At 46.0% G+C, this 22699-nt stretch overlaps 2 protein-coding genes and 1 non-coding gene across 3 annotated transcripts; 2 read left to right on the top strand and 1 right to left on the bottom strand.

Annotated features, from left to right (window-relative positions):
• Positions 1–515: 515 nt before the first annotated feature.
• On the top strand, positions 516–11194 carry LOC135815229 (uncharacterized). Its single transcript, XM_065328497.1, has 10 exons — positions 516–815; positions 2620–2676; positions 3346–3407; positions 3818–4000; positions 4958–5045; positions 5758–5862; positions 8262–8379; positions 9402–9458; positions 9978–10114; positions 10534–11194. The coding sequence occupies exons 1-10, from the start codon at positions 636–638 to the stop codon at positions 10771–10773; spliced, it is 1227 nt and encodes a 408-aa protein (XP_065184569.1). The 5' UTR covers positions 516–635; the 3' UTR covers positions 10774–11194.
• On the top strand, positions 8001–8072 carry Trnap-ugg (transfer RNA proline (anticodon UGG)). Its single transcript has one exon. It is a non-coding gene; the product is annotated as a tRNA-Pro (tRNA).
• Positions 11195–11642: 448 nt separating the features above from the next.
• On the bottom strand, positions 11643–14973 carry LOC135815230 (dnaJ homolog subfamily C member 5-like). The gene is made up of 6 exons (XM_065328498.1): positions 14762–14973; positions 13973–14054; positions 13137–13196; positions 12807–12917; positions 12494–12535; positions 11643–11993 (listed from the first exon to the last, which is right to left on the bottom strand). Exons 1-6 carry the CDS (start codon positions 14815–14817, stop codon positions 11793–11795), a joined length of 552 nt encoding a protein of 183 aa, XP_065184570.1. The 5' UTR covers positions 14818–14973; the 3' UTR covers positions 11643–11792.
• Positions 14974–22699: the final 7726 nt, after the last annotated feature.

The raw sequence follows: 22699 nt of genomic DNA, 5'->3' as shown, positions 1-22699 counted from the left end.
CGGGCCAGCTTTGACTTTTTTTAGTTTGACGTTGTACGTACTGACTGTACTGCTGAGTGCTGTACAGTGCTGGCAACTGAAATCCGACCCCCTGAGCGGTGCGCTCACATCGCAAAGAATGTGAACCCACCGCTCATGGGGTCGGATTTCAGTTAGCAGCCCTGTAGTATAGTATGCACACTGAGTCAGTGAGTGTCACGGTGTGTGAGTTGTGACACTTGACTGATCATCTGACCGCCATGACCTGATGACATGATCTGACAAAACAGGCGTGCGCTGGATCGGGATGGACTCGAGTTGTGCAAATCCACTTATCCAGACACTCGATCGACCCGTCACCGCTCAAGACTAGTCTATAGTATAGATCTACTTGACTGCGAATGCGACACCGTCAGTTGCGAGTCGCACGAACATGATTCCATGAAGCTGCTGTGTTCAGGTGTTAGTTCTACCACAAACAAGATTTCTACGAGAGCATAGGACCGGCAAAGAATCCTGAAATGACCAGATGACGGTCTAGCGTAAAACATCAGAACCGGGTCCGCTACTTATTTTACGGCATAATACGTGTACTTGGTCTATTCAACTGTAAATCTCTCCAGTGCTTCAATTTTGTAAGAAATAAGCAGGGTTTGATGGTTACTTGTACTAGTTGTAGACAGCAAGAACAAACTACTTGGATTAGTAGTAGCAGCGCCGGTGGCCAGACACAGTCACACTCACAGTCTACTTGTTCCGTCCTAGCGGTCTATTTGTACAAGATTCGTATCCTTGACCTAAGCCAAGGACGACTGAGCATGGCATTTCTGAAACGAGTAAGTAACGCTACCTCCATAACCATATTATTAGACTATTATTTCGCCCTCACTAGTACTACTAGTACTACTACTAGTAGTATGCCATGGCAGTCTACTGTCTGTAGTGCTTCGCGGATGGATGTAGCCTGTAACTTGTGTAAGGCTGTAGCTGCAGCCTGTGTACAAGGACTTAGTCTTAGGTGTAGGGCATGCACGGTGATTGCAGTGCTTGCAGATATACATGATTGTAGTAGTGTAGATTGTTGCCATACAATGGCATCATGAACTTCGCTTTCAGGCTAATAGTAATACGATATAATCATACACGATTCATCGGATTGTACAAGTATATTCAGTGTTTATACGTAGTTCATGTACAGTAAAACTCCCCTAATCTGGACACCTCTAATCCGGGCACGTCCGTCTACCGGGCACCTATCTACAAGGTCACAAAATAGGCCGCGATAATTTCGACAAAAAACAGCACCAAAAACTATTGATTGGCATAAAATGTGTTTACTTGCATGCAATATAAGTATGTGTGTTCTGAGTTACGGGCAGTGCTCGGTCCCAACCTGCAACCCGGATTAGGGCAGTGCTCGGTCCCAACCTGCAACCCGGATTAGGGCAGTGCTCGGTCCCAACCTGCAACCCGGATTAGGGCAGTGCTCGGTCCCAACCTGCCCGCCGGGATTAGGGGAGTTTTACTGTAATGTGTGTATAACATCTGCACACTTCGGTCCAGCATTCTAAGCCGGAGAGGTGTGCTTGAGCAGTCCTCATGTACATGTATTGCATAGCCAGGATCGTAGCACCGTGGTCCGGCCAAATGGGAATTGGCTGAAGCAATAATGACACAGCGCACAGATCATGCCCATAGTCATAGGTCACGTGCTAGTGCATTTGATGTGTGATGAGACTCATGAGGCTCATTGCAGCAACTGGCACTCTGCACCACCAGACCCAGAGTTCGTGAAGGGTTGTAGCGTCGATGAAAGTTCTTGCTACGCATTCAAAATAGAACCCATAATCAAATTGGGTGCTCCACTGCCCAAAGAGTGCTCAAAATGCCTGTGTGGGGCAGAGCATTTCACATAGTGGAGGGAGAGAAGAGAGAGAGAGAGAGAGAGAGAGAGAGAGAGAGAGAGAGAGAGAGAGAGAGAGAGAGAGAGAGAGAGAGAGAGAGAGAGAGCTGTGTTGCAACTCTGAGTTCTGCACAAATCGGGATCATCAGGCAACTGGTAGTTCCGAAACAGGTAGCCTGGACATACAAGAGAGCGAGGCGAGAGGGGGAAACATGGTGTTCCAATTAAAACACGCATGCAGTGCTGAGTGCATCAGGTGTAGTACTAATCACTCCTCAACGTTATACATGTACTGTTAGACCTCTTTAGCCAGTGGCATCTGTTTGGTGCACTTCTGCTGGATTCAAGAACATCAGCACATCATGATAATATGCTTATCAAATTGTGTTTCCTTTTCATGCTGTGTATACCAGAGGTAACTGTGGGTGCTTGTCTCATACGATTCTCGGCTTGCTTTATGACAGCACAATGTGAGCGTTTGATCCGTCTAGCCTACGATAGTCTACGTAGCCCGCGGTTGACTCATGTGCACCGTGCTCTGTAATACCAGGTATACATGTGTGCATTGCGCATGCATGGGCGGATAAACGTCGAGCACGGGCATGAGTGTGTTTGGGAAGGAGCGGGTGAAGACGGATTGAGAATGGAAGAATCCGCTTCTTGAGAAATTATGCCACTAAATCAAGGTTCGGTCAGATTGAAGAGGTCTGACTGTACTTCTGTGCCTGTCCTCTCAGGTCGGTGGTGGCTTGCCACGCATGACAATGGCAGCAGTGCGGCAGCATCACTGTGAGGTGGGCTATGGCTACTTTGGACATGGTTTATTTAGCCAGTAACATCAGTATCTCCTCATCATTCTCATCATTCTCATCATTCTTGCACCTTAGTGACCTACCATTAGTGTAATTTCCTTCGCACCTCCCCCATTATACTCTTCTAAGTACCCTCCTCATATTGTGTATTGGCCCAATGCCATGAAGGTCCGAGTTGCCACCAATCAAAGTTTCTCGCCATCGTCACCAATTTTGTCACAACTACATACTACTGTACTATGTTTTCGATTTCGACAGCATGTTACACATGTATAGTGCCATGCATATTGCCAGTAGTGTGTTACTGCTGTTATGGCGTCCGGCATACAGAGTCTAGATACATGTAGCTGGGAACCACTTCAAATGGACCGTGGCCCGGGCTACGCAGCTGCAGGGCTGGTGGAAAAATCCGGATACATGAAGGGCATTTTGAGTGTACAGTAAAACCTGTGTTAGCCGGACCCTGTACCAAGCGCAATCCTGTATTGAACGGGCAAACTTTCATGCACCAAAGTGCTGTAGACCGAACTTGCACCTCTGGATCAAGCAGAATTCTGTCACATCAGTGTGCACCTCTACCCCGGGTTAGTTGCTGGCTTACACTTTCTGAGAGTCCATTCTTTTCTGTGTACAATGTATCTATGAATGCAGAGCAATGCAATCAAGACAGTCACGCTGAACAATGGAGCCAAAATGCCAATGATTGGTATTGGGTGAGCCTCTATTGAAGAAATTGTTCAGAGTTCCTACATATGTGACTTACCGTTGTTTACCTGTGTCAAGTTTCACGACACATCATGGCGGAGGTAGTAAATACAGCTTAGGATGAATTCCTGGGTGTGTGTGTGGGGGGGGGGGGTGTTCAAATCGAACACCCTGTTGTCGTAACCAGATTGTCATTTCCCCTTTTTAATACGGGAACTTTTCTTTTCAGGGATCCAGCTTCTGTAGTCCAGGTCAGGTTCTGTTTTTTTTTAAAGACGTTTTTTCTTAGTAGATGAGGCGAGGCTTCCTGCAGCTTAAAACCACTTCCTATTCTTCTTCTTGCAAACTAAGAAAAGTGTATGCTTTGTGTTCTTATCAACGGTTAGCTATAACACTGATTGTTCGCTCCTTGTTGTAGAACGTGGTTGGCGAGACCAGGAGAAGTTCATGCTGCCATAGCTGAAGCTCTGAAAATAGGCTACAACCATGTTGACTGCGCCCATGTCTATTATAATGAAGAGGAGGTCGGTGCAGCGCTCGAGATGGCCTTCTCCTCAGGCTACATCAAGCGAGAAGACCTCTGGATCACGAGCAAATTATGGTTAGTATACGTTCATGTGGATATCGCGATTGATGGTAGTCCCGAACCCCTTTTGTCCCCTTTGCGGCTACTGCTTGATTATAACAGCTCTATTACTGGGAATGTTCTGATGGAGGCTGCTCCTTGCTCCTTCCAATCTACTTTTCGAATGATTGGCCTGGGTTGGAGAACCGTAGCTGTCACTGATGCAGTTGCTTGTACCGGTACAAGACAACGTTAGTGTTGTATCGGGCAGGTGTATATATGTACCTGAGTTGCATACCTAGATATATCTCCAGCTTTGCCGCAGGAGGAAACCGGGCCGCTGAGCCTCTGATATAAGGAGATTATCTCATGCTGTAATGCCAATTGTCAGTGTAAAGTGGAGATGTTTTTATTCCCCATTGTTGACCTACTGCAAGGAGAAACACCCTAACGCTGGAATAGATAGTCGATGGCAGTTACCTTGATAACCCATCGCTGAGTGTGCACAATTCTATACAGGTACATGTATGAGACATTAGACACCCTTAGCAAAAGACGTTATGTTGTAACGGTATTATCGTAAGGGGGAAAATACCGTGATTTGGGTTCGACCTTTAGCAAGATGCACGCTATTTTTAGTACGCTGTTGCCACTGATTTCGCGCGGTACAACCATTTTTGTCACCATCTACGCGATACAAGGTGAAATGCGTACGGACTATGCAATATTTGGCCAAAACACGTACCGTTGGTCACAACGATAAATCAGCCCCCATAACGTTTATACGCTGCAGCTTCAACGCTATTTGGATGATCAAGGTACGAGTACCGTAAAAAATAGCGTTACCGTTGTTTGCTAAGGGTGTCTATTGGTTGGGCATTGCCTAGCTAGTCCACGGATTATACGGGGGGGGGGGGGGGCACTCCCTTTGAAATCTCCCATCCGCACTGGAATCTGCTCACACAATGCTATGTTTCCCATGTCACGGTACAGGTGTGCTGACTTTGCACCCGACGATGTTCTGCGGGCATGTGAGCGAACGCTGAAAGACCTGCGTGTCGATCACCTTGACCTTTACCTGGTGAGTCTTACTACTTGTAGCAAGAGTAGATAAACAAGAGTGTGCAACTCCGGATCTCTCCTGCACAATCTGCAGATACCCCGCGCCCACGGCGGAATTTTTTGTTTACGTCACCTTTTTTCAGAGAAACGCGGATTCTGCCGCAGAGCAGTGTGAGAGCACGTGCTGGGCACCGACCTTGTAGTGTAAAGCCCCGCCAAGTGCACGAGAGAAAACTCTCCAAAAGGCTCGCAGCGCGTGCGTCGTCGAAAAGATTACGTCAACAAAAAATTCCGCCGTGGGCCAACCCATCCGCGAGTTGCACACTCTTGTTTATCTACTCTTGCTTGTACTTGGTAACTATTTTATTTTATTCAAGGATTGGCTAGAGGCTTGGCCTGGGGTAGCTTCTCTACACTATTGAACAGCATTGGTAGAGAAGAAAGGAAGTCGTAATGACATAGAGAAGCAGATGTTGCATAACGGTGAAATGAATTACAGTGGGGAGAGTTTGGAGCTTTATAGTTTGTGCCGTTGGACGTAGATACGGAAGTCTGAAAAACTGGTCCGGCAAAATGTCCCCTGGTACAAGTATATACATGTAGTGCCATTGTATGATGCTTGTTTTATGCAACGTACACATCTTTCGAATTATGTTGTACTGTATTTCAAACTGCAGTACTTGCAGTATTATAGTGATTTACACATTTTCATCCCATTGACTCTCGTGCAGATGCATTGGCCAATCAGAATACGGAAAGGTGCTGCTCAGCCAGGACAGATTGATCCGTCGGACCAGCTGGGCTACTCTCGTGACATGGTGGTCGAAACATGGCGGGTAAGCCAATAACCAGTACATACCGTAAAGTCCGTAAATAAGTACCTGCCCGAAAGAAATACCCCCTTCATTCGTTTGGCTCTGTCTGTTGAAGTCAAGTCAAGCCCGATAAACATACTGCCCGAAATAAGTACCGGTACGATGCGCACATGCAGCATGTAGCATGTACGTTGACATGAAAATGACTTGTGCACTACACACAAGTCAGGTCCGAAAGTTTGTTCGTGCCCGAAAGTCAGTACCCGCCCGAAAGTTAGTACGGGTGTGGTCACTAAATTCGAAAGTAAATACGTAATTATTAAGGACGTTTAGCAATGCGAAAGTTCGAAAGAAAATTCGAGTCTGGGAATGAGTACAGAAAAAAAGCTCGAAACTTCGAAAACTTGGACGCGAAGTTGCAGTGATTTGCGAAAGTAACTTTCTCTTTTCTCGGTACGCATTTGACTACAGGGAGTAGTAATTTTACAGCCCCTGCTTGAGACTGAGCTGCATATACGGTACGGTACTATAAGATACAAATAACTTCGAGAAAAAGTCATTTCGCATTGCTAAACCTCACAAGTTTTCTTTTTCGAAATAGATTTTCGCGAAATATCACCACCACAAAAAGTTCGAATTTTCGCATTGCTAAACGTCCTTATTTACGGACTTTTACGGTAACTGCTTTCTCATGCATTTTTAGCAGCGCACCGATTATTTCATGTTTTGTTTCAACTGTCCTTGTTTCGAATGCCTGAGTGGAAATGTTTTAAGATGTACTTGTTCGAAGATTTCCCTTTATCTCACCTACCACTGCACGGACACATCATCTCCAGCCATGGACACTGAGAATCACATCAGTGTTACATAGCCGGGAACTTGATACGATACGAGGAGGGGCACCTTGTGACACTTGCATATCTGGCAGTTGGGCTTTACTAGAGGCCGGTTGGTGTGCCTTGGGCTCAAGTTTGCATCCTACTGCCACTGGTTTGACAGGGAGAACAAGGGGTGCAGAGACGGCATGTATACTTATTCTCTACCGTGAAATAGAGGACTTGTAGCAGAATACGTTTAGGGTTTTACGTCGGGCCCTAGACGACGGCTACTTTGGCCAACCGGACAACGAAGAAGTTGTGACCAAAGAGAATGATTTTATTTCTTGCGCATGCGTATGTAGAATGACGTAATACTCGGGAGGTGAGGTCGCTACAGTACTCCCCCGCCAGTGGTGAGGTCGGGAGGAGCGAAGCACGATAAACAAGAAACAAGAAAGAGAAGAGAAAGGAAAGCGCAGCATGTACAAGGCGGAAAGGCAAAAATATAATAATATGATACATATGTACAGGCGAGAGCGCTGCGTGCGTGAAATTTGTTAAACAACGTGGCACAAATGCCGAAACAAAAATCAGAAAAGCAGGAAAGAGAGAGAGATGCATGACAGAGGCGGGTTAACATGTCAGAGGTGTGTTAACGTGACAGAGGTGGAGAGCATGTCAGAGGCAGAAAGAAAGAAAAGAGGAAATGTACGCGTGACAGAGGAGTGTTATCGTGTCAGAGGCGGCTGCATGTTGCAGGCTTGGCGGGATACCAGCAGGAGCGCTGCACTGGGGCGAGGCGTGCCGACTGAGGCGGGGACAGATGGAGGCGAGCGCAGCTCCATGGGGTCCGGTGCCGGGCGTGTGCCTGCGTGCGTGCACAGTGAGTGAGCTGGTACGACGGGTGGAGGTGGCCAATTTCCAGCTTCAGGCCAGGACGAAGACGACTGGACGATGTGCCGTGGCAGGATAGCGGGGTATCCAGGTGGGCCGGGAGGGTGGCAGGGGCCACAGCAGCTCCGAGGCGGATCCAGTGACGAGTGGTGGTGAGGCTCAAGTTTTACGTCAACAGCCGGCGATTGACGGGATCCCGAGAGTTGAGGCGAGCAGGAAACTGCGGCGGGCCGAGCTCAGGGATGGCATGCTCAAAACTCCGAAGAGCGCAGCGTCAGGGGTCACCAATTTAGGGTTTTACGTCGGGCCCTAGACGACGGCTACTTTGGCCAACCGGACAACGAAGAAGTTGTGACCAAAGAGAATGATTTTATTTCTTGCGCATGCGTATGTAGAATGACGTAATACTCGGGAGGTGAGGTCGCTACATACGCAAGACCGTGGAGTGGCCTGTTGGTCTAGGGGTATGATTCTCGCTTTGGGTGCGAGAGGTCCCGGGTTCAAATCCCGGACAGGCCCAGTCGTTTAGTTCTCTTTTTTTTTCTACGGCCTGGAAAGCACGTAAGCGTTTGGGTGAATATCACCCCACTGTGGGTGCTTCTATTTCTTATTCAGTGCCCCCATTATCACCGTACACGTACACTAGCAACACAACATTGGTTATGTTGTGATTGTGTCGTTGCGATGCATGCATCGTTCCTTTTGTAGGAGATGGAGAAGCTTGTAGAGCGTGGCCTGGTACGCGCCATTGGCGTGTCAAACTTCACGGAGCGAAAGCTGTTCAACTTCCTTGAGGACATCAAAACAAAGCCAGCCGTTCATCAAGGTAAAGTACATGTGTGCGTGGGGTTTGTTCTTTACGAAAACCACAAACCTTCATGTTTACTAACGATATGTAGCATACTTTTAAGTTGCGCACTCACGATAAGTCGTGCGCTTTTGAAATCTGAACAGTATGTACTTTTGTATTTTGTATATAAGCCACACATTTTGGTCTGACCAGGATCGGGTTCGCGGCTTATCGAGAGTAGCCTGTACAGTGAATGCAGAAGAACGGCTTTGATGGGGGAAATCCGACTATCATTGCTGGCTGGCCGGGTGCACCATACTAGATATGAAGGATGGTTAAAGAAAATAGGAATACAAAAGAAAGAAAAATGGAGCGAAAAAAACTCAGAGAGGTGAGTAGAAATTGTGCAACTTGCGACGAACAAGAGATAGAAGACAGTGAGGAAGAGAACGCGCTAACACAGAAGATTTCTTGAAGATTTAGGATGTGTTTTTGTGCATGTGTAGTAGCGAAGATCATTGAAGATAGAGGAGAACCAGTGCAGATACACTGTCAGGTAGATGGCTCAGGTTGTGTCTAAGAGTCGGTGTAATAGGAGGGTGAGATTTGTGCGCGCGCGCGCGCGTGTGTGTGTGTGTGTGTGTGTATGTGCTTGCTCGCGTTTGTGTGTGTCTGGCCATGAGTGTGTATGTGTGTGAATGCCTTGCTGGCCTGATACTGCATGTGTGTCTGTATACAGCACGGATAACTCAAATAAGGTGTCAAAGTACAATACTGTAAAAGCAGAAATATTCGATGGTGTAATATTTTCGGTATTCTCCAAAATTGGCGGTTCGGTGGAGGGAAATTTTCGGTAAAACCCGGTTTCCAGGTAACCGTACTAATACTATATGTATACAGTACCGGTTCTACCGAAATTTTCGTTGCGTTTATTTTCGGTAAAAATTGTTGGCGCCGAAGTTACCGAAAATTTCTGCTTTTACAGTATGTGCAGCAATGTGGGCGGCGGACCTTGTCATTACTTGCTCCTTACTTTCTGCTTCCTTTTATTCATGCAGTCGAGTGCCACCCATACTTTCAACAGCGAAAGATGAAGGAATTCTGCAAGAAATCAGGTAATTTTACCGTCACCAATCTTCAGATTCAATCTAGATTTGTTTAGGGAAGTTCAAACCTGGAAATCACAGCTCATAACTTTGAGAGAGAGGGGGGGGGGTGGAGCTATGGAAGTCCACAGCTGTGGTGGCCTTTTTAAACACATCCATTTGAGTGTAAACCCTTCCTTCATTCCTACATTCCTTTTTATTGCCATGCCCGTGCACATTCCGTGACGTGGGCTCTGCTGCAATGCACTGAATGCCAGCAAGTGTCAGCATATCCAATATTAAATTATTATATCGGCTACTTGTTACAATACTGCGTATTAGTGAATACAGCACAGTACAGGTGTACTTGTACTATTGAGAAGAAGAAAGGACGAATAAGTTCTCGTACGAGGTATTTACTAACAGTCCACCGAGGTAACGAGATATTATACAGTCGGATAGTGGAACAACAGGGCACAGGTTCACTACTTCCTTTTAGTCCTCTCAACCACACAAGCGATCGTAACCATTCTGCGGTATTTTACGCAGGCATCCAGTTCCAATCCTATTCCCCGCTCGGTGCACCGGAGAGACCGCCGCGTAATCGCGAGGCCAATGCACCGCTTGTGATGGCCGACCCAGCACTGAAGGAGATTGCTGCCAAGCACAGCTGCTCAGTTGCCCAGGTCAGTGAGAAGTCTGTGTGCGTGTGAGTAAATGTGTGTGTGGGGGGGGGGGGGGGGTGCGTGTGTTTGTACTGAGTCTACTACTGACATAATGCACCTTTTCAAAATTTACGAAATTTGGACATCTCTGCTTACACACAAGGTATATTCCTGATCGGAGTGTTTGTGTAATTAACTTTTCACCGAGAGAAATATCTTCTGGCGCCTGAGTGTGTCCTAACCAGACGGTACAGTACAGGTTTCTGTTCCCGTGTTGTAACCCCAAGATAGCGTTCACTTAGATTATCGTGCTCGCAGGGGGGGGGGGGGGGGAGAAAGATAATGATATTATTCTATACTCAAGCAACTTGAGGGAAACTAAGTTTAACTAACTTATCAACGTGGAATACTGATGATCGTCGCTGTGTTGCTTTGCGCAGGTGGCCATCGCCTGGCAGTACCAGAGTGGAGTTCCACTGCTCGTCAAGTCCGTACACGCAGAACGCATAGCTCAGAACCTGGCCGCCAAGGACATCCACTTGGAAGAGGGAGACATGGCGGCCATCGATGCTCTGGACCGTAACGCTCGCCTGCTGTTTGGGCGCTTTGGCTACAAGGCCAACCAGACGGTCGAGGACTTCTGGGATGGTGAGAATATCAAGCCCAACAGCCTCGCCTGATGTGATCCGGTCACCCCCCAGGACCATGGCTCACACAGAGGAGCTGACTCGACAACAGGCTTGTAACAGAATGACCATGTAAAGCGTGCATCTGTAATTCGATTTTTGGTTGCTAGCTCCTACATTGGGCCTATTTCCGATGCAGAATTTAAATTGACAATTCACTATTTTTCTTTTTTTCCCAAAATACTATAATTATTTTTTCTAAAATTCTTTAAAAAACGGCTCAAAGTTTCCTTGATACTGTGTATGTAACCAAATAACAAACATGTGCGAGGCATTCAAATAAAATAGTATAGATGGATAAGAGAGAAAGCTTTATGTTCTAGTGCAGTAGCATATTTGTTGTCAAGGTGAAACGGCTTATGTTTCTTCAAGGGAACAATGAACGTATTTAAAAACCTGAATGACTGACTATTCACACGGCGGTGCAAAGTGAACCTTGTGTGCTGTCCAATTCTCGATCAGAGCAACAGGAACGCTGCACTGGAGTGACAGCTACTCGAGCTGCCTGTTATAGAAGCAGTTTCCAGGAAGGTACAGGTTGACGTGTACCAGGCCAACCAGGAAACATTCTGATTCCTTGCCATGGGCCTGAGCTGGGTCTGCTGGGATGATCGCAGTGTCATGTGATGTGAGTCTAAAGGGTTTGCTGGTCAATGGAAAGTGTAAAACACAAAATTGGTGCAAGTATCCTAGGAAGTTAGCCTCTGTCAAATGATGGCTATAATTATCAAGTTGAAGGCTCTGTTGTCACAGTTGCCCGCCATTTCACCCTGTCTGGCTGGGTTGATGGAACAGGGCGCAGGAGAATTGGTTGAAAAGGCCAGAGGACAAGCCGCTGTAGGACTTTGTCGAGCTTTGTACTAGGGCAACTGACATCCGACAGATTGTGACAGCAAATGATCAACAAGCTTGGACAGTTTCCGGCTGGCAACTTCACATCAGCCATCGGGAACGGAGCGTGGTGCTAGCTGGAACGGACCTCAAGCATACCGGGAATAAGCTTTGTGAGTTGCTCAAACCGGTTCTGAAGTTACGACATGGTCATCAGGAGTGCTACCATTTTGTCCATCTCCTTCCTGGAACACCTCCATTGGGATATCCGCGCCCTCGCCATCACCCTCTCCCGCCTTTCCTTGGCAGCACTGGCCGCAGCAGCAGCACAGGCAACAGCAGCAGCAGCATCCAGTGATGATGCAGCAGAATCCCACGAGAGCCTGTGTAGCGCAATAACAAGAAATACGTATACTAGTAAAGAGGCTACAGTTCTAAGATTAGCCAGGCAGTAAGAATCCTTTGTGAGAATGTTCCAAGGTACATGTCAGGATAGTCAGACGCAGTTTTTGCTTAGTCCGGCCATACCATAGCCTTGCATACTTTGGGTATGATATGGCAGATACACATGACCTTCTTAGCAGTAAGCAAGTGCTGGTGGCCAAAAGTTGGTCCGGCAATGACCTAACCAACCGGTTCTGGCGGGCCTGCACGCGTTGTGAATACCTTGGATGAACTGACTTTTCCCATCGCCTGGCTACACTGTAACCAAGGAATTTAGGGCCAGAGAGTCTCAGCTAATCTTATGACATACCGCATCTGTAAGGAATAGTCCTGTAGTACAGATAGCTGTGTGCAATTTTTACATTCGCATGCATACTGTGCCGGTGTTGATTTGCCATCAGCTAGTCATTAAGCATGCATACATCCACAGCTGGCTTACCTTCATGCACCAGTTATCCATCTTGATCGTGGATAAGACGAACTGCACACGCACACACACACACACGCGCGCGCACACACACACACACACACACACACACACACACACAAGATAGCATACAGCAAGAGGTTGCCACTCGAACGGTCATAACAACACTGGTAGGACAACACACACGCACACATCATATACATCGGGCTATCACTAACTTTTTGTGTCTCGGTATACTAGTAGTGCACTTAAGTCAAACGTCCGTCCATGATCAACATTACATGTTTGATCATTGAATCTGAAACTTTAACATTGGTTCACTTACATCATCTCCGAACTTCTTGGCCGCTTCCAATCCGTATGATCCCCAGTGGTCATAGATTTTCCTCTTGGTCGGGTCCTTCAGTACCGCATATGCATCGTTCAGCTCCTTGATCTGCAACAGCATCAACAAGCCATGTCACGGCCTTGACTCTGGACGTGCAGCTAACAAGGTCCAGTGCAACGGATACCCGCACACATTCCTCGCTGCTGCCGTATGAACCACTGGAATGCAGGGATTACATACGGCTTCAACACATTTATACTGTGAACACATGATTGGAAACAAACAAAAGAGACTGAATGCGACATTGTTCTGCAAGCAAGCACTTACTTTCGTATTGGCAAAGTCTACATTGTCAGGATTCTTGTCCGGGTGGTGTTTCAATGCAAGCTGAAAAGAGAACCACACATCCATCCCTAGAAGTTAGTATCACCTCATACACATCATGTTGTATGCTGAGTACTATGTCCACCTAAAGAAATCGGAACCTCATGAATAAAATAGTGCTGAGGCTACGCAGCCGTAGCACCACGTACACCACTCGATGCACTTGAGTGCAGCACTACTTTATTGATAATAAGGTTGGATTTCTCTGGCCAGAACGGTGCACGATTATGTAGAATGGTAGTCTGTTTATATGGATACTATCAGTATGCACAGCTGGACATGCTTACTAAATGTGTTGTGCTTTGACGGAGCATGTCCACTGGGCATTGGCCAGCATCCAAATCCAAAAAGGGTCACAACTTTGAATGCAAGACTGGTGATTGGAATCACACCAACCAAGCACAAACCTACTGGCGGCACTTGTAGCTGCAACCAACATGGCCGTGCGCCCAATATCCGGTCATACTATAGACGTGCAGCAGCTGCGCACACCTCGGACAGCGTGTCCTGGCGGTGAGCTTATACAAAACACAGTGATGGCAAGTGAAATCCAACCCCATTGATACAACAGCTACAGGGGCTGCACAACCCCAGCACTGCCAACAATAGTGCGGGGCAGTGAATGCCGCTCTTTTGTAATCATGGGGTTGGATTTCACTTGCTTTCACTGTAGTACCTCCACTGAATGCGGTGGCACTCTCGTCACACAGCATTGCAGCATGCACGGGTCTACATCAGGCTACGTGAACTGAGTAACAGCTCACTGTACGTGTACTTACTTTCCGATAAGCTTTAGAAATGTCGCTCTGCGTTGCGTCTTGTGCTACGTCCAGCATTGTATATAGACTCTCTCCCTCCGCACTGAGTGCACACAAGCAAGTGTTCACATTAGCATGCTAGGCGACACTAGTACTTCGGAAGGGGGGGGGGCATGATACTAGTAAGCAGTGTTTACGTTTTACAGCATTGTGGGATAAGAAATTTTCAATATTGATGATGAGCGGGTATTTAATTTAATTATGGGTAAGATTCCGGGCCATATCTGGAGAAAATGAAGAACTTCGCCCCAGTAGGATGAAATGATTGCCCAGCTGTAGCGTTTCAGGAGCCTCGCATTCAGCCTATAGTTGACATGGTTGAGCCGAACGACGGGCAGCAACTAGTACTAGCAGTACTGCGTTGCGGTACGTGTAGTGTGTGCGGTGTGCTGACAGTCTGAACCTCGTCCAGTCGTCGAAGCCCCAGTTTGTTTCTTCCCCACTGCACTATCTCTCTATCCCGTCGGCGTTACCCTGGTGAGAAAGCATGTACTGTACTCCTGCCGATGCCTCCTACAAACTGCCACTCGGGTAATTGCAGGACTGCTGTACTAGGACTTGGTCAGGCCCGACGTTTTGCTGTGTGTCGACTCGTGACACGACATCCGTACAAGTAAAAGCTTGCCGCGGACTCCACTGCACTCACCGCCAACAAAATACATGATATGGCAGCCAACAATATTGATAGGAAGTACAGAAAACAGGCGTGTGCGTGTATCAACGGAGTCTATCCCTAGGCTATGTACTCACCTGACACTACGGGTCCGCATCGGCGGAGGCGTATCAGGATTCATTTCGTCAGCCATATCCAGAGACTGCAGAGTAAGCCTTGAACTAAGGGCAGTAAGGCCAGATGAGAAATTGCAAAGCAGCTTACCCAATCCAAGCAAAATAAATACGCGTTCGCTTGGCAGCTAGAGCATCTACTGATCTAGACTACATGTACAGTGGAGCTATGGAATAATAATGTTTACTTCGCTCAAACACGTCCTCTGGATGAAGCGACTGCCAGCGCGCGGCAGCGGACTCGGAGGTGCAGCGCGCAGCTGCAGTTCTACTGATTAGTGACGGTCGACCGGTCGTGAAGCTGAAGGCTGTGAACAGTGCAGTGTGAAGCCTGCAGTGTTTACTCAGGAAAGATGATCATTTTGGTGATCACCAGATCACTGTCACCGCACTGGGCCCAGGCCCCAGCTGCAGCACAACACTAGAATTCTAGATCTACCAGTCATGAGCTGCGCCCTGCCGGCGACTGCATGCATGCGCATATGCTGCATGCAGGGCAGGGGATCAAGCGCGGGGAGAGTGCTTGCACTTAGTTGCAGTACGTCTGTAGAGTGTAGTGTAGTCTAGTCTGTAGAGGCGAGGGTTTCAAATAGGACACAGGTTGCAAACCGGAACGGACTCAATATTCACTTTCTCTCTTGGTGCATGGACACCTTGTGGATACTCGTGTATATGTGTTTTGTTGTACATGTACATGTACTTCTGGCCACTTGCAAGCACGAAAAGCGCACAATTAATTATTTCCCGAACTTTGAGGCTCCGCATAAGTACAACAAGGTGAATCATGTACATGTACATGTATCCCCGCGTGCCAAAGCATTATTATGAGGATTTTGGGAGCATAATGCGAGAATCCATGGAAGCACCATGATTTCGCGAGCATAATCCGCCGGAGCCTACCGGCCTACATGAGTGGCACTGACTAGTGCAATCATGTACAGAAGAACTCCGGAGCTCCCCTAACCCGGGCACATTGGGACCGGGCCCTCGGCCCGTAAAAAAAAATGGACAGGAGGCCGAGTTTTCCACTGCCATGATCCGCAGGAACGCCACCACCCTCATCTAGGACTAGGATCAAGGCACAGATGCAGTTCCTAAGCGGTGGGAGGTGAGTAAAAAAAGGATGATACATGTACATGTATGTGTACTGTTGAATAGCCCTTTCCCAAAGGTGCTCTCCCTTTTTTCGCCCTTTTTGGCCCTTTTTGGAAAAGCCCGTTTCTTTCGCCCTTTATTGCGTTTTTTGGTGAATATCGCCCCTTTTTAGCTTTTTAGCTGAAAAAGTGCTAAAATCTGTTTGCTCATGCATGCGATCACAGTTTCCGAGTGCTCAATGGGTCTTGGCACGCCGCTGTTTTGGGGGGCAACAAGTTGGTGAAGCTTGTACCCGTTGTACACAATGCTGTAAAATGTGGGTTTTTGAACTTTACTTCCTGTTTTGCCTTTCGTGGACCCATTAATTTAATGGAAGAGTGCGTATTCATTTCTCAGCTTGGGTTCATATCTGAACATGTATCATGGCTTTGCTTCACTGAAAAAAGAGCACTTTTTGCCTGTTTTCACTGAAAAAAGAGCACTTTTCAGCATATTTTGAGGGACCCGACAGGTTGAGCATCTATCCGTTTTTGTTTCGCTCTGTAAAGAGCACTTAGGGTTCCCTGTAACAAGACAGCAACGTCTGTAGGGCCTTCCCTATCAAAATAATAAATTCTACTACTACTACTACTACCCGAAAAGCACTAAGTGCGAATTAATAATAATAATAATAATAATATCTTTATTAGGATGACCCAGAGGCTTGTCGCCTATCAAGGGGTTCACCGCTTTGAAGGATGTACATGTACACGTATGAGCTAAAGTGAAAGTACATAGTGAAAAGTTGTGCAGCGTGAACATGGTGAATGCGTTGGGGAGCACACGGGGGGGGGGGGGGGGGGGTTATTTAGAAAAGCGATCCTGTCAGCTTTTCTATGTTCACATGGCGCTACCTAACGACACCGCTATTCAGACACGTTGTCTACGTAGCTACGTAAGTTTCTACGTAAGATGCTCGGTACCTGGTCCTGGACCAGGGAGCTACTCCATGGCTCCTCGTACCATCGCGCGGCCGGCTGGCCGCATGCGTGTGCATTGTAGACTTTTTGTTGTTGCCTTTTCGGATGTGCATGCACGAGGAACTTCCTTCTTTGGAACTGCTTCTTGCATGAGCTGTTTCGGATATTTCGTCTCCTGGCCTGACTTATTTCGTTTCGGCGCTGCTGAGACCTCCTTTCGCGGAATATTACTCAATGACAGGTGAGTTGACCAGTTCCCTTTGATTCATTTGCTTGTGTTGACTCTTTCATTTACGAAAAGTGTGCTGATTTTGGGCGGAATGCAATAAATAATGGAAAAGCTGACAGGATCTCCTTTCTAAATTTAGCTTTTCCGCTGCCGAGGCCTCCTTTTACGGAATACTCAATGACAGGTGCTAGGTGATCTCTGAGTTGACCACTTTCCTTCGATTCATTTGCTTATGCTCACCCTTTCATTTACGGAAACGTGTGCTGATTTTATTCGGATTTAGATCGATTTTTATCTCTTTGCCCTTGCCTACAGTGTGCGAAGAACGCGAGTTCACCTTCTTGACGGTAAGGCTTATGTTAGATGTGTTGTCGAAATACTCATATTCATTGCACATTAGTACGTTACAAGTAAGGCACTGGTCAGTGGCATACTATCGTTGGCAGTTCCCAATCTGGAGGGAAAGGTTCAAGGACTCATTGACCGAGTTTGCCAAATAAATTCGCATATCAGGGAAATCTCCATTGTGGAGAGGTTCAGTATTTAGTACGTTACAAGTAAGGCACTGGTCAGTGGCATACTATCGTTGGCAGTTCCCAATCTGGAGGGAAAGGTTCAAGGACTCATTGACCGAGTTTGCCAAATAAATTCGCATATCAGGGAAAATCTCCATTGTGGAGAGGTTCAGTAACTTGTTTGCTTCATACGAAACAAGCCAATGGGTGCAGTCTCGTCTCATGAAAATCTCGCACTTGTAGGATTGGAATTTGTTTTCTCGAGTCTGGGCTGTTTGATTTGTGAGTACCGCCGAGATTGCACTGCCCCAAATAAAGTTTCGTGCCGCCAAAGCAAGAATTACGATCTGCAATCTGTTTGTAGTACCTGTAGTACTTGCAAGAATTTGCAGTACATGTATCGTACTTTCTCTGTTGCTGTTTCAGTTGCCGTCATGTTGCTAAAGAAAGGTTCAGTAGAGAGGTTCTGCAAAACGAAAATTCGAACGAAGTTTCGCCACAGTCCTTGCGAAAGTGTGTACGAATTTTTGCACGAACTTTGCGTTCTGCACATTTTCATAGTTTGTGCGGGCCAAGTGCACGTACGCCATGACCCGATCTCACGAAATTTCCTACGACAGTTCATTTCGCGTTCCCTGCAAGTTTCGCTTCCACAGTTGCGAAAGTTCGTGCGAAGTTTCGCACTTCATGATGTAGAGCGAAAGTTTGTACGCATTTTCGTTTTGCAGAACCTCTCTAGTGACTCTTTTGTTTCATACGAGACGAGTCAATGAGTCGGTGTGGCTTAGAATCTTTCGCTGTTGAAGAAATCTATTCGTGTGTCTATTTGAGAAATAATTGTATTCACTGGTTATAAATAGGTTAAGACAAACTCACAGCATAAATACCATTGGTCCCTTGGTGTTCGTCCTAAAGAGGTTCAACTGGATATCATTCATACTCACCAAAAGATGTGTAAGCTTTTATTATCATGGAGTGCCTTGTTTATCTCTCAGTATCAGTACCTCCAACCATAGCCTTGACCCTTTTATCCTCAGGATCAGTGTAGTTGAACGAGGTGTCGGACTCAACAATGTATTTGTTTACATTTTAATACATGTTTATTGTTCCTCCTTTGCTGTGTTGTTTCAGAAAATCGGGGACTAACAGTTTGAAGTCATTGAACTACTTCCAAAAGTTGTATTGACATCAACAGGATAACGATTTCAGTGCAATATGATGCTGGATGACCTTATCACGATAACCCATGATTATAAACCATTATAAACAGAATCAACAAAAACATCTGCGACACGCACCTGGTGCATGGCTACATTTCTCAAATAAATCTGATAGAGGGTGGGGAAATCTGAAATATCTGAAAGGCAAGACAAATTTATGACAGAGTCATGAAATTCTGCAACAGCAACATGCACAGAATGACCTGTTTTCATCATATTGTGAGAGCCGTGGGCCAATAGCCCCGGTGAGAAGGCAGTCTTGCCTGTTCATATGGTGAAGTAAAATAAAGAAACAACAACAACAACAACAACCTGCGTCTAAAAAAGTATAACCACCACTACTCACATGTTCCCCCACAGAACATGCATAATGCTAGTGCCATTTTCTGCAAGAAAAGGCTTGCATATCAATGCGTATAATACGGTATTGATATGATCAAGAGTACATAAACCTCTTGATATGATGTGAAGGCCATCATTTACATATTGATATACATGTAGGCAAGAGTACATGTACTCTTGATGTACGGCATTCCATTGATTGGTGACAGAAAAAACAAAAGAAATTATGGCAATAAAAACTGCTTTATGGCAGTTTTCTAAAAAAAGTTATTGTGTTCTAGTCCATGGACCCCGTCTAAAAAGTAAGAAATTACCGAAATGTGATAGCTGAAAATTAAAATTTCACACAAAACCTCACAATAATCACACACAGAATTAAAAGCTACATGTTGAAGACCTTTTCCCCTCGTGATCCTTTCTCCTATGCATGCATGTTGCCAATTGTTGGTGCAGTACAAGTTAAAGTTGAAAGCAGCATTTCAAGTGTTGTGATTATTGTGAGGTTTTGTGTGAAATTTTAATTTTCAGCTATCACATTTCGGTAATTTCTTACTTTTTAGACGGGGTCCATGGACTAGAACACAATAACTTTTTTTAGAAAACTGCCATAAAGCAGTTTTTATTGCCATAATGTACATGGCGTAGGCATACCGGAGAGCGAAGCACTATGTTTGCAAGTGAGTTTGCGAAGCTCATTCTTGAAAACAATAATGGATGGTTCTGCAGTTAGTCTTGGTGGGAGGCAGTTCCATAAGAGGGCGGTTTGGAAGAGAAACAACGATTTTGATGTGGTCTTTGCTTTAGGGAGAATAATTTTGTTAGGGCGTCTCGCACTCTGCGTGATATTGAAATGGAATGAAGCTAGGCAACGTCGATACTTGAAAATAAATTTGTGCATGGTAACCAAGCTTAAAAACTGCCTGCGGTAAAGAAGGGATTCAATGTTAGCTTTTTTTATTAAGATCCTGCTTGGGTGTATTAAAGTCGATTTGGATTTTGCGTTTCCTAAGGTAGGATCTTGCAAACCTGGCCTGGACTCTATCCAGCTCAGTCAAGTCGCTTGAACGAAGACGAAAGGACCACACTACGACGCTATACTCAATCACAGGTCTAACATAGCACTTGTAGAGGAGCATCATGGCCTGCGGTGTAAGACGATGTGCCATGTGACAAAGTAGGCTTACTCTCTGCTTGAATTTGCGACTGATGTCAAGGTAGTGTTGACGGAAGTTTAGGTCTGCACTGAAGCGAACTCCCAGATGTTTGAGGATGTCAATACTGGGAAGAGGTAGACCCCCCATAGTGTAGGTGGCAGATGTTGGTGCCGGTGATGATGCTGCCGCTGGCTTATAACGGAAGCTTAAAACAGAAATTTTTGAGGGCGAAAACTCTCCGCCTCTTTCCCTCGCCCAGCTTTGACATGCATGAATGTCCGCTTGGATACCAGGACTTGACAGAGAGCCTTTGTACGGCAAAAGTAGAGTGACATCATCCGCAAACAAGAAGGTGTGCGAATGATGTATGGCTTCTGGTAGGTCATTAATGTAGATCACGAACAGTAGAGGAGACAGATGCGATCCCTGGGGAACACCACAGTTGGTGACTTTGGGCACTGACATGCATGACTCAATCTTCACGGCTATGCTTCGATCCTGCAAATAACTCTTAGTCCAGGCAGTGACTTTATGGTCCGAGAATTTGCTGACTTGACGGAGGAGAGTTGAGTGGCTTACTCTGTCAAATGCCTTGCAGAAATCTAGGGAGACCAGGTCGAAGTTCAGACGCTCATCAATGTAGTCGGCCATTTGCTGGGTAAGTATAATAAGCTGGTCTGTCGCAGACTTCTCCTTCACGTATGCGTATTGTTGACTGCATAATATTATCTTCTGTTTTATTGTTAGGTAAGCCTGGAGTTGTTTCGCTACTATTTTTTCAAAGAGTTTTGCTATACAGGGGAGGAGGGATATTGGGCGGTAGTTCGTAGGGTGAGTTGGGCAACCTTTCTGGGATAATCGTGGCCATCTTCCAAGCGGAAGGGAACTCGCCTTGCTCAAGACTGTAGTTGAATAGTTTAGCCAGAGGTACACACAGGATGTCTGCACAGCGGCTGAGGACGGCATTTGATAGGTAACTGTCAGCAGATGATTTGTGCACAGACAATGTTCTTGCAGCTTCATAGACATCTGTGGATTTGATTTTTGTGAACGAAAATGGCAAAAATCAAATCCACAGATGTCTATGAATTAAAAGAGCACCTTTGGGAAAGGGCTACTCGGGTCAAATTTTCGCCCCGTGTTTGGATGACCATTTTTCCTTCCGGGCTAAGTTTGGAAGTGTTCCCTGACCGAGCGTGCTGTGGTAAGTTTCCTTGTCCATTTCTGCAATCTGCCCTATAATTATGCGAATTATTTGCTCCTTGTAGCAAAATATGCTACATTTGGTACAATGTGCTAGATTTTATACTTTATGCGACCTTGTGTCAAAAGGACCAAAATATGCGAAAATATGCGCAAGCATATTCACAACCCTCATCCATGCCAACTTTCCAAATCCAATTGAGTGCCTTCTCACAAACACCTTGGCATTGTGATTGACTCTGCACTCTCTTGGGTACCCAAAAATCGAATATATCTGTAAAAAATCAAGTAAATCCTTAGGAATTCTCTCCCCCCACTGCTCCTACCTCCCACTTTCTTGCAAGCTTCATTTTTATTTAGCCTACCTTCGCCCAATATTTTGATTTGCGTCTCTGTGTTTTTCACTGTTTTTATTTGACATTATCTTTTTTTACGGAGTTGTTGTTGCTGTTCATTTTGCTACTCTTTCTTTTTCCCTCCCCTTACTTTTATTTATCGCCGTGGTTGGCAATCACCCACTCTCTTAACATTGGCCGGTGTTTCCACCGAGTCTTGAGATGTTGTAATATTAAAATATAAATATATATTCGGGCCCTCCCAACTGCCGGGCCAGGAGCCCTACACATACATGTACATGTAAATAAAGCCAAACAACAACAACAACATGTACATGTACACACATATTTCTACTATGATTATTGTGTATGACATTGTGTAGGGCGCCCTGGTCAGTCAGCTATCAAGAGTACATAACCTGGTTATGTACTCTTGGTGCTATGCAAGCAATATCCTATGCCCATGATCCATTGGTTGGTCACAGTTTCACCCAGATCAGGTGCAACTGAGCTGAGGTGATCGTGTGGTTGGCGTCTTTTTTTAGCTCCTCTGGACAAGTACACATGTATCTACATGATACCTAACACTGGTTAAACCAGTATTACATGTAGATCAACCTTGTTATAGTTCACGCAATTGTTAGATTGACAGCATGAAACAAGGTGGAGGACACTGTGTTCGGAAACAGTGACCTTACTACAACCTTCCACGGTTGGCAGAGCCCCTGTCCCTGCGGACCATTTGAACCATAATTATGGGTATCGCACCCGGTTCTGACCCTCATTATGCTACTAGGGGGGTTGGGAGACTACTCCTGATGTCGTCTTGTTTTCTTCGCTCTCCCTAGCA

Source organism: Sycon ciliatum, chromosome 4 (assembly GCF_964019385.1).
Source record: "Sycon ciliatum chromosome 4, ocSycCili1.1, whole genome shotgun sequence".
Taxonomy (NCBI): Eukaryota; Metazoa; Porifera; class Calcarea; order Leucosolenida; family Sycettidae; genus Sycon; species Sycon ciliatum.
Note: the sequence above shows the minus strand (reverse complement) of the source record. Positions and strands in the feature narration are given on the sequence as shown.